Source organism: Pelobates fuscus, chromosome 10, assembly GCF_036172605.1.
Source record: "Pelobates fuscus isolate aPelFus1 chromosome 10, aPelFus1.pri, whole genome shotgun sequence".
Taxonomy (NCBI): Eukaryota; Metazoa; Chordata; class Amphibia; order Anura; family Pelobatidae; genus Pelobates; species Pelobates fuscus.
This window is the reverse complement of record NC_086326.1, coordinates 153,019,658-153,035,825: the sequence shown is the minus strand read 5'-3', so window position 1 is coordinate 153,035,825 and position 16,168 is coordinate 153,019,658. Positions and strand designations below refer to the sequence as shown.

At 37.8% G+C, this 16,168-nt stretch overlaps 2 protein-coding genes across 4 annotated transcripts in view; both read right to left on the bottom strand.

Annotated features, from left to right (window-relative positions):
* LOC134575162 (zinc finger protein 250-like) overlaps positions 1 to 16,168 on the bottom strand; it is a 752,315-nt gene that overhangs the window by 648,861 nt on the left and 87,286 nt on the right. The window lies entirely within an intron of this gene.
* Positions 1 to 16,168, bottom strand: part of LOC134575160 (zinc finger protein 257-like) — a 207,318-nt gene that overhangs the window by 161,790 nt on the left and 29,360 nt on the right. The window contains exons 2-6 of one of the 3 annotated variants that reach the window (XM_063434383.1): positions 13,593 to 13,692; positions 6,867 to 7,055; positions 6,677 to 6,785; positions 6,400 to 6,558; positions 5,653 to 6,213 (exon numbers count right to left, since the gene is read on the bottom strand). In XM_063434383.1, coding sequence (XP_063290453.1) covers positions 5,653 to 6,213; positions 6,400 to 6,558; positions 6,677 to 6,785; positions 6,867 to 7,055; positions 13,593 to 13,667 — 1,093 coding nt within the window. In that variant the 5' untranslated portion in view covers positions 13,668 to 13,692. Of the gene's footprint in view, positions 1 to 5,652; positions 6,559 to 6,676; positions 6,786 to 6,866; positions 7,056 to 13,592; positions 13,693 to 14,214; positions 14,268 to 16,168 lie in introns of all 3 variants that reach the window. The other 2 variants (XM_063434381.1, XM_063434382.1) reach the window with 2 other exon arrangements.

Genomic DNA, 16,168 nt, shown 5'->3' with positions numbered 1-16,168 from the left:
GGACTACAGCTCCCAGGTATGTGTGTCGTCCAGTACCTGGGAGGAAATAAAGAAAGTCCCCAATCCTGTTACAAGATTGAGAGGCTCCAGGAGGACCCCAGTCAAGCAACAGCGACTGGGGCCGAAGCTCTGAGGTTTTCCCCAGTTCCAGCTAGGAAGTGATCTTTGGCGGAGGTAACCAGCCAGGGTACAGGGAGCTTCGCTACAAGTAGGCATGGTAGAATGGGTTGAGGCTCTTGTAGCACTCCATAGGCAGTAGTTCTTCTGATAGAAACATTTAACTACATAAAGGGAATCAACACAGTAAAGGAGGAGACTATATTAAAAAGGAGAACTACCACAACAAGAGGACATAGTCTTAAATTAGAGGGGCAAAGGTTTAAAAATAATTTAAGTAAGTTTTACTTTACTGAGAGGGTAGTGGATGCAAGGAATAGCCTTCCAGCTGAAGTGGTAGAGGTTAACACAGTAAAGGAGTTTAAGCATGCGTGGGATAGGCATAAGGCTATCCTAGACTTAAGATAAAGCCATGGACTAATTAAAAGTATTTTTAAATATTGGGCAGACTAGATGGGCCGAATGGTTCTTATCTGCTGTCACATTCTATGTTTCTATGTAGTGGTCTAGGCATCAGTCCACTTAGTGGAGGGCAGGGCCTTTGTTGTGCCTAATCATTAAATTCATGAAGCACCAATATCCAAAAAGTAATAATCAATACCTAATAAGGTTTATAGCGATATTGGCGGGCACACAACCCAGTTCGGATAGAGTACATTGAGTTATAGGAAAGAGAAATCACACAAAGACCAAGTTGAATATAAAAATTCACACTACACTTTATTATCCACAAAGGGATCTAAGCAAAGTAAGTTTTACTCTCATTTAAGTAGTTGCATGCATTTACTTCAAACAGCTTAGTATCTAGATATATCAGCTTAAGTATACATCACCATTAGAGAAGCTTGGTTGTCTCCTTGCCACACATGACTGGGGAGAACTCAGGCAGTCACTCGGAGAGACCCTCTCTTCTGGGAACAGCAGAAACCAGTAACACGCGTCCGCATTACAGGTGGGTAGTTCTCCAAGTGAGCGCAAGATTCCCTTAGTCTTATATACCTGTCTTCAAGGACAGACAGTAGTTCCTTATCAGTGCAGCCCAGCAAAAGACCTTGATACAAGCAGCTGGATGGACCTGGCAGTTGGCCAGACTGTTCAGGACCACCAGAACTTATGCCAAGTCTTGTGCGGTTAATTATCGCTTATCTACAAGCTTTCCTTGTACTATTCTAGAGATGGCAACATAAGTTTTTGATGGCAACAGAAGTTTCTCAAACTGCTGAAGTGCTGTGTCAGTTTAGTAAACAGGTGTAGTGCTGTGTCAGCTCTTAATAGCTATGGCATAAGGTCTTCAAGCCTGCATCTAGTAATATGTGCTATGTGTGCTTATATGCTTACCGGTGCCATCTTAACTATCTATAAATGTTTGAGTTGCTCAATAGTGATCAATCAATCATACTTAATTAATATGAAATATTATTATCACAGCCTTGTACTGCATCAGGGGAGGAAGCTGTGTCTGTCAGTTCGGTTCTCCTCTTCTTGGGAAGTTGTTGCCAGCTAATCATTTTAGGTAACCTTGGAACATTTAGAGGCCGTAACGGGCCATACCAGTCTTGGATGTAGAAATCTGGTAGACCAAACTCTCGCAGAAACACCGGGACATCACTAATCATGTGAATGGCATGAAGAGCGCCTTTGTATGAGATATTAAGAGCGAAAGGGGAGCCCCAGCGGTATTTCAAATTTCTAGTGCGCAATTGATTCATGAACCGTTTTAGTGAGCGACGGGCTTGTAGTGTTAGCCGGGGCAGGTCTGGATAAATAGCTATAGGAGCATTGTGGAACAGTAATTTTTGTTGCAACCGTCGCAGGGCTGTTAGGATGTTGTTCTTTTATTCATAGTAATGAAGCCCGCAAACCACATCACAGGGCTTGTCTGAGGGGGCCCCTTGTAGGCGCAAGGCCCAAAGTGCTCTGTCAAAGGTCGTAGGTGTATCTATGGGTTGGCCCAGTACCAAGTTGAAAAGCTTATGTAGTACTGACTGTAGATTTTCTTGTTCATTTTCAGGTAGGCCTTTCACCTGAAGGTTATTGCACCTACCCCTATTATCCAGATTGAGAGAACGTTGCATAGCCCAGAAGTGAGTATTCTGTGCTTCTATGGAGTCTTGAAGTACACGAAACTACTTGTATTGTATCCCTATCATCTTCTAGGGAGCAGACTCTGCTTCTCACTTGCCTAATGTCGGCTCCTATGGTGTCAAGTTTGTTTTGAAAAGAGGTCTCAATCGGATTGATACTCCGCGTTTTCTCTGAAATATTTGGTCAGAGCCCCAGATTGTTCTGCAGGGGTCTTGCCTGAAGGCTGGTGCCCTATGGTGGATCATTTTGGGTGTCCAATAGTGAGTTTTGGTGCTCGATGTCAATGGATTTGCTATTAGGGTTGAAGGAGTTCAGCTAGCACACTTCGTGCGGCACGGCCGTTGGCTCCGCACCCCTTATTTTTCATTTATGTGGTGACAAAGCTGACATTTTTGTTGACGTCTGCAACCGTCTTATTATTTTCTACAATATTTTATTCAGTTGTGATTATATTATATATTGCTAGCGGAGTTAAAATGATCGTAATCTTACTCTATATATAGCCGAGTTTATTGATACAGTATATAGTTACATGACTAGTACTTGGTATGCAGCTTATGTATTATACAATATGCTTCAATAAAGCCTGTGCAGTGAGTAGTGTATGGACAAGGGCTATTATAACTAGTTATATATTTAAAAAGGATCTCACTTCATTATAACAATATAAAGATAATTACCTGACAGTTTCCACCAATAACTGAGTTTTGACAATCAGTAGCAATCAAAAGACCCGGAGCTTAATTTTCAAGAAAACTCTTTTTTTAAATTATAAACAATATATATATATTTTTACAGATTTTTTTTAAAAAAAAAATTACATCCTTAATTATCACAAAATTCAAGCATACATTAATACAAAAAGTAATCTGTATCAACATAAGAGAACAAAATCGAATTGTAAAGGTCCTCCTTACAGCATTGCCTGAGAGGATATCATTAAAAAAAAACAAAGTGCATCCAATCATTCTGCCCATATTTTAGCACATGATTAGTACATATAATTAAAAAAAAATCTTTCTAAATATTAAATCAAGGCCACAATTAGTTTGCCACCTGGGGGAATTCTGAGATTATTGCTCATGTTATTTTGGTGTATTAGTAAATATGCAAACTTCTTAAACCAGACCATTCAATATACTAGTGATGTGGCACCCTCGTTGAGCCACTTTGTACAGTTCCACAGCAGGGAGCATGTTCCTCAGTTTAATGCTGCCTGGTTTCACTTTAATTGATACATTATTGTTTGTAAAAGAAGATTAGACATATAGTTATATCATTATCCGTGGGCTGCCTCCAGGAGTGCTGAAGCGTCGAGGAAAGGCTTCGGCACATTGAGAACATAAGCACATAATCTCTACTGTAGGAAGACCCAAGTGATCTCTGTATCATCGGACTCACAGCAATATGCTTCCTCTGGCATGAGTTCTTTAATGTGAACGAAGATGATTTACCTGCATTCAGCAGATTCTGTTCTTTTCTCCTCCATGAATCTGCTGGTGCCTAACGAAATCATTCTTTTGGCTACATTTTTTAATTTTTGAAAATTCTACGTTGTATATATGTACAGCGTAGTGGCATATACCAGGCCCCCGTGTTCAGCAGAAATGTTTCCCGGTTAGGGGTGGATCCAGAACCTAATCTCGGGAGGGGCCCTGATAGATTATTTAGAGAAACAATCTGCACTCTGTAGTGGTTATGGTGCCAGCAGTGCCATGTTGCCCTCCCAGGGTAAGTAGGGAAACTGTATAAGAACAGTTTGACAACTTACCTAAGGTCTGCCAGTATAAGGGCTGTAGTAGGGGATAGGGGCAGTAGTGTGAGAGTGTGTGTGTGTGTGTGTGTACACGTGGGTGCATTGTGTTTGTTAAGGATGTAGTGAGGAGCAGTGTGTTCGTAAGGGGTACAGTGTGTGTGTATGGAGTTAGTTACTATGAGTCTGTGGAGGTGGGAGGGCAGTTATATATATATTTTATTCTAATAAAAAAAATATTTTCTGAACTTTGCCTGGGAGGGGAGACGGTACTAAACCCTGGTGGTCCAGTGGAGAAGCCATGGTGGTACAAGTGGTAAGAGTAAACTTTAGCAGCTCCTGAGGCTAGAGTTCACTCTTGCAAGATTCGGAGCGTTGCCGTGGTAACCGCAGCAATGCTCAGAGCTCGCAAGAGGAGAACCTGGAGGAGCTCTCCCGGTTCCTCTCTCCCTCCACTGCGGGCTGCAGTATTTCAGTGCTAGCAGGCTAGAGAGGGAGATCTCTGATCTGCCCTTTGTTCCTGCAGGGCCAGCAGGGGAGAGCGCGGCATGGCACAATTATTTTTTCAGTGCTATAATCGTAGCACCAGAGAAACATTTTGTGAGACAAAGTTCTGGGTTAGAAGATTAATTGTCCTGTTGTCTTCACATGGATTTTCTGTTCCTGAATAAATCCATTTCAGCATGAAATTCCTCTCTTATAATTACTACTTTTTCAGGAATCTGGGACTTCAGAAAACCTATCTGCAAGGAGGGGTATTTATAGAGTTAAAGGGATACTATAGTACAAGGAATACAAAGCTGTATTCCTGGCACTATCGCTCCCCATGCCCCACTTCAAATAGCTGAAGTGGTCTGGGTGCCCTTCATTTCCTGACCTTAACAGCCAAGTAGGCAGAGCTAACCCTATTGTGATGATGATCTGGCTATATACAGGAAAAGAAAATTGTGCTAGCTATGGCTACATTTCCTTATTATCCCGTATGAATCTTCTGATGCTTATTAAGAATATACTGTTGACTAAGTCCTCTCACACGGTGCATTTAAATGATTTTCATCTGGTCTGTTTATGAAATAAAATGTAGAACCTGGTCAAAGCATTTTCCACATTCAGTGAATTTAAATGGTATTTCTAATTTGTGTATACGATGATGCCGGAGAAGATCCTGCTTTCCAATAAAACATTTCTCACATGCAGTGCATTTAAATGTTTTTTTTCTCCTTTGTGAACAATTTGATGCCTATTAAGATTAGATCGTAAATTGAAACATTTCCCGCATGCAGTGCATTTAAATGGTTTTTCCCCTGTGTGAATAATTTGATGTTTTGTAAGACTAGATCGTACATTAAAGCATTTCCCACATTCAGTGCATTTAAATGGTTTTTCCCCTGTGTGAATTCTTTTATGTAAAACTAATTGTGATGGATATGAAAAACATTTCCCACATTCAGGGCATTGATATCGCTTTTTCTCAGTCTGAATCTCCTGATGTTTAGATGAATCAGATATAACAGTAGACTTCTCAGCAACTGTGAGATTTTCCATTCCACCGGTAGAACATTCATCAGTCCTACTTGGTGGATGTACTCTGTGTGTTTGTTCTGAGAGAGAATCTGTGACAAAACCATACTCATGTAAAGAAGAATCTTCCTTAAAATGTACTGAAGTATAAGTCTCAGTATGTTTGGTGGGTGTAGAAATGTCTGTAAGATTTCCTTCTTCACATGAGTCTGGTTCCTCCTTAATATGAGTAGATGGATATTCAGGCTGTGGATGTTCCGAGAGTGTAGAAATGTCTGTGAGATTCCCTTCTTCACATGAGGCTGGTTCCTCCTTAATATGAATAGATGGATATTCTATCTGCGAATGTTCTGAGAGTGTAGAAATGTCAGTAAGATTTCCTTCTTCACTTGAGTCTGGTTCCTCCTTAATATGAATAGATGGATATTCTATCTGCGAATGTTCTGAGAGTGTAGAAATGTCAGTAAGATTTCCTTCTTCACTTGAGTCTGGTTCCTCCTTAATATGAATAGATGGATATTCTGTCTGTGGATCTTCCGAGAGGGTAGAAATGTCAGTAAGATTTCCTTCTTCACTTGAGTCTGGTTCCTCCTTAATATAAGTAGATGGATATTCTGTCTGTGGATGTTCGGTGGGTGTAACAACGTCCGTAAGATTTCCTTCTTTACATGAGGCTGGTTCCTCCTTAATATTAATGGATGGATATTCTGAGAGTGTAGAAATGTCTGTGAGATTGCCTTCTTCACATGGGGCTGGTTCCTCCTTAATATGAACGGATGGATATTCTGTCTGTGGATGTTCTGTGAGTGTACAAATGTCTGTGAGATTGCCTTCTTCACACGAGGCTGGTTCCTCCTTACTATGAGTAGATGGATATTCTTTCTGTGGATGTTCTGTGAGTGTACAAATGTCTGTGAGATTGCCTTCTTCACATGGCAAAGATTCTTGTGGCATGAATGTTACCGATTTAATCTCGCTTTGCTTTGCTTGGTTGATTACAATAGATGCTTTACCATCATGTGTTTTAGTTACAGTTTTACTTGTAGCAAGAGATGTGTACAATCCATCAGGTATACATTTATCTGTTGGAAGAAAATGCACAATAGGAGTTGGTAAATCATTTCAATTAAATTAAGATAGTTATTGTGTATATTTGTTATAATATTATACCGAGTAAACAGCGATTAAAGCTTTTCTTACCAAGCGGATGGTGGTTCTCGATTATTATGTCTTTGTAGAGATCCTTGTGTCCTTCTATATACTCCCACTCTTCCATGGAGACATTGACATCCTCACACCGTATAGGAACCTGACACACACAATGATATAGTCACCATCCAGACACATCCCTTGGTTTTACTGTATAATGTCCCATTCCCAGCCGCCTCACCTCTCCAGTCAGCAGCTCAATGATCTGATTGGTCAGTTCCAGGACCTTCTGATTATTGTTTCTCTCATGGATCAGGGAAGGAGGTGGAAGTAGGATGCTGGAGATAAATGTCCTGTGTGACCCCTCCGATCCATGTGGATTGCTTCTGGGCGAGTCATGATTACTGGTCTTCTTTACAACCATGAGATCCTTAATATTGAGAAACAGAAATGTGAAGGAGAGTATTAGCTTTATGCAATGCAAGGATTTCCAGCACACACTTCCCTATCATCCTTTGCTGCTCTACATGTACTCTCCTATTATAATGAAAAGAAGGCGGATACCCTGTTTTGTAAGCTGATCATGCTTCTATTTTCGCTAACAAAGAATGATATTATATATAATATTGTGACTAGTGAATGACCATTAAACTTTACTTAGAATAAAACAAATCTACCTTCCAAAGAGGCAGAACATATCCTGGAAATCTACTCATTTCCTTTGTCTCCCTTCTCCTAGAATTCCCGGTTATATCTCAACCTCCTAAAAAAAGGGTTTTCCACACCAACGTTGTCGGTAGATCTGGTTATCCGATCAGGTATCTGCTTTTCCTTCAATGTCAGATGTCCCTGACCCACTATTTCTATTCTTCGCAACCTCTTTAAGGATCACATGAGTCAATGTGTTCCTCTAATTTCATGAACATTTTGTCAGTTTTCTTAGAGCTGATTAAAAGAGTTAATGTCTCCTAAAAGTGTTACTCCAAGCACCAAGACCACGTAAGGGATTTGAAGTGGCTTCTGCAGAGTAGTCACAAGTCAGAGGAGCACAGTCGTGGCAAGAAGAGAGGTAAGAGAGCAAACCTGTTATTCCCTATCGGGAGCGGTTTAGTATATATAGCTTCCCTAGCTTGGTACTCTTATTGTCCTATTTAAAGATACCAAATTAGTGCGCTACACTGCACACATAGGTAAACAACAGTGCATGTGACTGTCTGCATGTATGTGCAAATAACTGCATGCGTGGGTAATATGACAGTGTATGTGACTGTCTGCATGTATGGGTAAATTAACATGTATACGTGACTGTGCAAATACCGCCAAATAAAATTGTGAACACATAGGTAAATGACAGTGTTTGTCACATTATCATTTACCCATACACGCACACAGTCACAGTGTGCATGCATTGGTTAATAACAATTTGTGACAATGCGCATGCATGGTTAAGTGGATGGATACATGGCTTTCTGCATGCAGGGTAAATAACAAATGAAAAGGCTGAGACGTAGGCGTAGCCTGTAGTTGTGGGAGGCCTGTAAATTCTCAGGCTGTTACTTCCACAGGGCCGAGGACTGCTTGTTTCAGACCCACTTCTGGTTCTTGTCCACTCACCTGTAGAAATCCACAATTGCACATCTGGATCGCTGAGGCCTAAACACTACTGCTGTTTCCTTGCACTTTTGCTGATTAGTTGGACTCCCTCGGGCCTACTCAATTTCTACCTCCAATGGCTGGTACCGGTACTCCGCCAGGGCCACGATACACGCCGACCCCCTATCCACACAGCTCTTCCATGTTGTCACCTTCGCTACTGGGGTCAATTGTTCCTCACAGTGCACTGCTTGTCCACGACACAGCAAAGACTCACTGATGCACTGCAGTTCCAACTTTACCTTCTCCGACCTGACCGCTGACGATCGCATGCGTGCCCAAGTGTCTACACAGCTGTGGCCCACAGATGCAGATAGTTCCAGAGCTCCGCCAACCCCGTGTTACGCTGTACTTCGGGTTCTACTTCCCCAGGCATCCTAATCCTTCCTAATCCAACATGATGCAACATAGTAGAGCCTGCATGCACAAATCAACCAATCGCAAGTATTTCATTTGACCCGCAATGGGCCTGCACTACACTGCATCCTGTACTCTAGGGACTATTACATTATAGTGCAGGCTCATCTGCATTTGGCCCACATTTTGCAGTTTAATGACTTTTACTACTGTTATTTATTACTTGGCTGTATTCTCACTAGGCCCTCTGCGTCTAAGCCAGGACAATTATTTTTTCCTGTGGAACCCTTTGACATAGTGTATCAAATTCGTGGAACCTTCCCTTCTCTACCCCTCCAAATTATTATTTAAATTAAATTAGCAGAGAATAAGGTTTTTTTGTGGGGGGGAGGATTTTGTTTTTTGCTATATATACACTACAATACATTCTACAGATAGTAAACAGATTGTGGTACTTCTGTGTGTAGTGTTGGTGTTTGTATAGAACTTTAGCATTTTAATACAGGGATGTGTTTGTATGTAATGTTTGTATTTGCGTGCAGAGGTGTGTGGATGTACATCTGTGTGTAGTATTGGTGTTCTAGTGTTTGTTTATAATTTTGAAGTTAGAGTTCAAGGGTGTCTTTGTATGTCCTGTTTGTGTTTGCAGGAGTGTGTGTTGTGTTGGTGTTTGATTGCTGGGATGTCTGTACATGTACTGCCACATACATACTTACACATATACATACATATTAAACTGAAACACACCGACACATTCATTGTCATATACACACACCGGCACATACACACTGACACACAGATACACACACACACACACACACACACACAGATACAGGCACTGATATACACATGTTTAAATACAGATACACACACATTGTCAAACAACTTTTTTGCAACACTACATAGCATACCAGTCTCAGTCCACATTTAACTGTTTGGACACCATTGATACAAACCTAAGCAGTTAGTCCTATTTTAACCATTTATTATTATTTTTTTGCACTTTATATTCACATTCTTCACTTAGATATTTTTCTGTTGTTCGTCTTTTCATTAGGGATTTAATACAATTATAGTTCTTCTTTGCTCTTTAGAAATAAGGGCACTTTTTAACCTATTACTGGGAGAGCAGCCTTTCTGAGGTTACTAGGACTGCTATTGGGTTTGCCTGTTTAGTTAACCCATTCCAGTCTTCCTCTCTAGGTATGTATTATATTATGATATTTAATAAGGTGTTTTAACAATCGATCTCATATTTTAGGACCTATACGCTTATTATGATTATACTGTATGCTACTGCTCCACAACTTAATTATTACCCTACGTCCCTCAAATTATATGCACGCCGCCTCTAGTGGCCACCCTGCGACTCAGGACTCATATTGAGCTCCCTCTCGACCTATAAGACTATTCCCTACAGACCTCAACAAATACACTTCACATGACCCTCAGTGGGCAACTTACCAAGACCACCATTTTAGGACATATAAGTATATTGTGTTTCAATGGCACCATGTTACTCTAATGTCTTATCATTATTATCTGTCACTGACAGTCCTGCCCTTTCATGCCTCTCAAGGGTCAAGTAGGATATAAATCCATGTTACGATACGAAGCAAGTCTGCCATTACGGCTTTACTATGTGCAATTTCCTACCATGAAGCCAACCTACGTCCCATCATTTCATACACCTGCTAAATCTTATACCGACATCCATGACTGCCACACTATTCATGAATCTTAGTGGTCTTTTCAGCATTTGACTCCTATACCTACAACATGCCTTTCATATGGCCTCAGTGGGCTTACTGCTACTTCCTAATTTCAGCCCCATCAACCGGGCACTACAGAAGATTGCCTTTATGCTACTCAGGGGTTATATGTGGTCCTATCCTGCCACTCTGTCACACCAGGCCACACCAAAACTACCTGTGTGCCGACCAAACTCCCAGTGTAACTAGAATTACTCATTATGTATTTTTATTCTTACCTCCCCTAATATGCCGCTTCGACCTAGCATAGTGTCATCTGCATTTTGTGCAACCATGCCACCTGCACTTAAACACGTACTTGTTAATTAATCTATTGTGTCGATATTACACTTCATTATCCTTGGTTGCGGCCTCTTAGGCGGCCCTCCAATACGTTCAAAACAGACTTTGTATTCATGACTATTCCCCCTATTGTTACGACTGGACCAGATAGTACACAGAGTATTGTATACCGTCCATACGATATTCCCTGTCATTTCACAACTCCTGCAACCTTGGTACAATTAACCTACATTATTCATACCTTAATTTGTACATTCTATTACTCATCCTGCAGCTCAGCACTTACATTATGCCCTCTCGCCCTCCCGCTATCCTACCTTTATATGTGACACTCACTAGGCATTCACTCCATACGTGACATATGGCCCCTTCGGGCAATCCAACTTGACACAATTTGGTCCCTCATTTAGACAATTACAAACAACTTTTCCTACTTACAATGGTCAATTAGAACCCTCCCATACCACAATCAACTATTCCTATCCGAACTGCTGAGGAAGCCTCTGGAGAAGCGAAACGTGTTAAGTGGGACTCCGTAAGCTCTTTTATATACTGCTTTTTTGCCTTTTTTTATATGGTTAATAAATAGTGTATTTTAAATTTTATATTTAAACTTTCTTATTTTTCCACTCATCACTTCCTGGTACCATCACATCCTTGGGTGGGGATTATACCACCAACGTTCTATATACCAGAGCAAGTCTTGCTCTGGGAAATGTGAGTACAGTTTAATATATTTTTTTCACTCCACACTTATATATATTTATTTCACCATTAGAGTATTTTATGTATTTATCCCTACATATGACCTATATACTGCACTCCATTTGAGCATCTGAGAAGCCTGTTCCTGCATAAATCCTTAGACGGGGATTGTTGCACTAAAACAGCTGAGCTCTGCAACAGCTCAATAAAATGTGAGTGTAATCACATTAGATCACTTATCACGTACTTACTGTACATATTGTATTGCGCTATTATTGTTCCTTCTGTTTTTTTTAGGTCAAAAACGAGTATAAACCAAAAAGACCTGTGTACGTATTAGGCATTATAAATAATCTTTCCTTTTTCTTCATTCCCAATTGTTGCTGAGCACAGACTTAAGGCATACTATTCCCAACAACAGATGGGCAGCTGCACTAGAGTGACAACTTTGAGACTCCCCAACCAGATATCAGCACCAAACAGCATGCCAAAGATGGCTTCTAAGATGACATGCATCTTTCAGCCTTAATACCATTAACGTCAGACTGGAAAAGTTAGACTCCTAACTCAGAAGTTTCTAACTCTCCCACGGAGCATCCTACTTCATACTCCTTTTTTTTTTTTTACATCATCTAAGATAACATTACCGGTCACATTATTACAAAAGCATTTAGTTCTTCTATCATTTGGGTAGGTCACACCAGGAGGCAAAGACACCTATTTGGTTGTCGATAGCCTCTCCTATAATCCATAGAGCACGGAGACTTGTTAGTAGTTCTAAGCTAGGGACCACAGACTGATCCACTGACTATGTTTCAATATAGTGATGTTAGCTGTTGCACGTCCCTACAATGTATGGTAGAACTGAACTTCTATTTCCAAGGACTTATTGTGTTCTTGGGTAAGGTGCAATCTGCATTAATATTAACATTGAAGTTCCGATCTTGCAGATTATTCCAAATCTGTTTCCTCTGCTTTAGTGCCACGTGAAACCAGGTGCCCTAACCGCCTCTTCCCAAGCAATTACAGCAGTTACACTGACAACTGGGCCTTTTATTGCAGTACTAATGCTTCCCCTCACCTAGTCGAGTTATCCTAGAGTATGCCCAACACTGGCCCTGTTTTCCTCCCTGGGCACTCTACCATCCCAAGAAAACTCGTATGGCCCCCCAGCAGTCAAGTAATTTTCTGGGCATACAACTAGAGTCGATATTGACAGTAAGGCCTTCCTCAGACTTGGGAGGTAGGAATAATATGCATACGCCAGATTTCCCACTTAACCATTAGAGGAAATTGAGGTAGGCATTTAAAGTATCTGTTTTGTTATGTTAATATGTATCACGTGTTAAACTGTTGAACCTTTTGTCCTCTTTTTACAGGCCTAGACAAATGTTTGTTTCGGTACACCACAACTAACAAACACCATCGCTTCTAGAACTCGGCTTATTGTTCCAGACCACAAATTAAAAGGCTAAAGCAGTAGGCACAGCCTGTAGTGGTGGGAGGGGTTAACCGGCCTATATATTCTCAGTGCCACATCTACAGGGCCGACGCCGCTTAGTTCAGCCCACCCACCGCTCCCTTTATTAAGCCATTCACTTGGTGTGCCCTCTTTTTACAGAGCCCTTATTAGGAATCTTAAATATGGCAATCCCACATAAGAATACCAAATATAGGAAATTAGCTACTAAACAGCACCCTAAAAAGAGAAATTCTACATAATGGCACCAAATTAGGGGAGATAGCAACTAAACAGCACCCACATTTGACATCCTAAATAGTTCAATCCCACATAAAGGTACCAAATTAGAGATCTATCTACTAAATTGCAAAAAGATCAAAATTAGGAGGGGGAGAGGTGGGCTTTTCTTATTTAGTTGTTTCAGATGCTTAATAGACAAGTCCCTTATTTGCTATCCTTATGAAAAGTAATGGATCTGAAAATATTTCGCTCAATTTGTTCCGAAATCTAGTTTTCTGTAATTTCAGAACTTGGAAGATTTAAAATTCCAACAAAATTTGATTAATCCGATTTCGAATTTATTTGTATTATCTGAATTTTACCCATTACCTGGAAACAGGGACATAATACTCCTGGCATTATGATGCATGGAGTAAGCCTTTAATTACAAAATCTGGGGAAAGACAGAAGAAGAATTAGTTTTAGGTGAAGTTTACCTTCATCCCGGATCCCTCACCTCTCCAGTCAGCAGGTAGATGATCTCAAAGGTTAGATCCAAGATCTTCTGATTCACCTGATTCCTGTCGTTCATTGTTTATCACTCTGCATCTGGTCCTCTTGAAATCAAAGCAACCACAGATTGTAATTAGAGACAGTGGTTTTATATCAGTGTAACGATACACATAAAATATAACCATAACATAAAATTAATTTATAATAGAATTGAGTAATGTATGCATTTAGAAATGCTAGTCTGCCATGAATTTGTCCCATTGATGAGACTAGCTATATCATTGTACAGACATCTTTCTGTAGCCTAACAATATATAGTAAGAGTTGCAGATAAAGACTCACCAGTCGTTTGCAGAAGACAGAAAGAAAGACACGGAGGGGACAAGCTCCACTCTGGCAAAATAGCAAATATTTATTTCTGACTGCTGATTATTTTAGTTTCTTTCTAAACCAGCTTCACATGCAACCAATACATTTGATGTTTCTGTCTAGATATCTATAGCATGGTACAGCAGGTTACTATAATAAGCTAGAGCAGACTTTGCTGAGTAATTAATACATTTATTAAATATAAGAGTCCGTTGGTTATCATAGATAACGAGAGGTATATGGAGCTGTACCCCTACCCCCGTTTTTGGGACAGAGCTGCATGTTTTCCATCAGCTGTAGTTTGATAAATCTATAACATATACTATAATAATATTATACACAACTCTAACACATGCTATAATAATATAGAGCTATATGACATACTATAATAATATAATATAGAGCTATATGACATACTATAATAATATAATATAGAGCTATATGGCATACTATAATAATATAATATAGAGCTATATGACATGCTATAATAATATAATATAGAGCTATATGACATACTATAAAAATATAATAATATAATATAGAGCTATACGACATGCTATAATAATATAATATAGAGCTATATGACATGCTATAATAATATAATAATATAATATAGAGCTATATGACATACTATAATAATATAATATAATATAGAGCTATATGACATGCTATAATAATATAATAATATAATATAGAGCTATATGACATGCTATAATAATATAATATAGAGCTATATGACATGCTATAATAATATAATATAGAGCTATATGACATGCTATAATAATATAATAATATAATATAGAGCTATACGACATGCTATAATAATATAATATAGAGCTATATGACATGCTATAATAATATAATAATATAGAGCTATATGACATACTATAATAATATAATATAATATAGAGCTATATGACATGCTATAATAATATAATATAGAGCTATATGACATGCTATAATAATATAATATAGAGCTATATGACATGCTATAATAATATAATATAGAGCTATATGACATACTATAATAATATAATAATATAATATAGAGCTATATGCCATGCTATAATAATATAATAATATAATATAGAGCTATATGACATACTATAATAATATAATAATATAATATAGAGCTATATGACATACTATAATAATATAATAATATAATATAGAACTATATGACATACTATAATAATATAATATAGAGCTATATGACATACTATAATAATATAATATAGAGCTATATGACATACTATAATAATATAATAATATAATATAGAGCTATATGTCATACTATAATAATATAATATAGAGCTATATGTCATACTATAATAATATAATATAGAGCTATATGACATATAATAATATAATAATATAATATAGAGCTATATGACATACTATAATAATATAATAATATAATATAGAGCTATATGACATGCTATAATAATATAATAATATAATATAGAGCTATATGACATACTATAATAATATAATATAGAGCTATATGACATGCTATATAATAATATAATATAGAGCTATATGTCATACTATAATAATATAATAATATAATATAGAGCTATATGTGATGCTATAATAATATAATATAGAGCTATATGACATACTATAATAATATAATATAGAGCTATATGTGATGCTATAATAATATAATATAGAGCTATATGACATGCTATAATAATATAATATAGAGCTATATGACATACTATAATAATATAATAATATAATATAGAGCTATATGACATACTATAATAATATAATAATATAATATAGAGCTATATGACATACTATAATAATATAATATAGAGCTATATGTGATGCTATAATAATATAATATAGAGCTATATGACATACTATAATAATATAATAATATAATATAGAGCCATATGACATGCTATAATAATATAATATAGAGCTATATGACATGCTATAATATAATATAGAGCTATATGACATGCTATAATAATATAATATAGAGCTATATGACATACTATAATAATATAATATAGAGCTATATGTCATGCTATAATAATATAATAATATAATATAGAGCTATATGACATGCTATAATAATATAATATAGAGCTATATGACATGCTATAATAATATAATATAGAGCTATATGACATACTATAATAATATAATATAGAGCTATATGTGATGCTATAATAATATAATATAGAGCTATATGACATA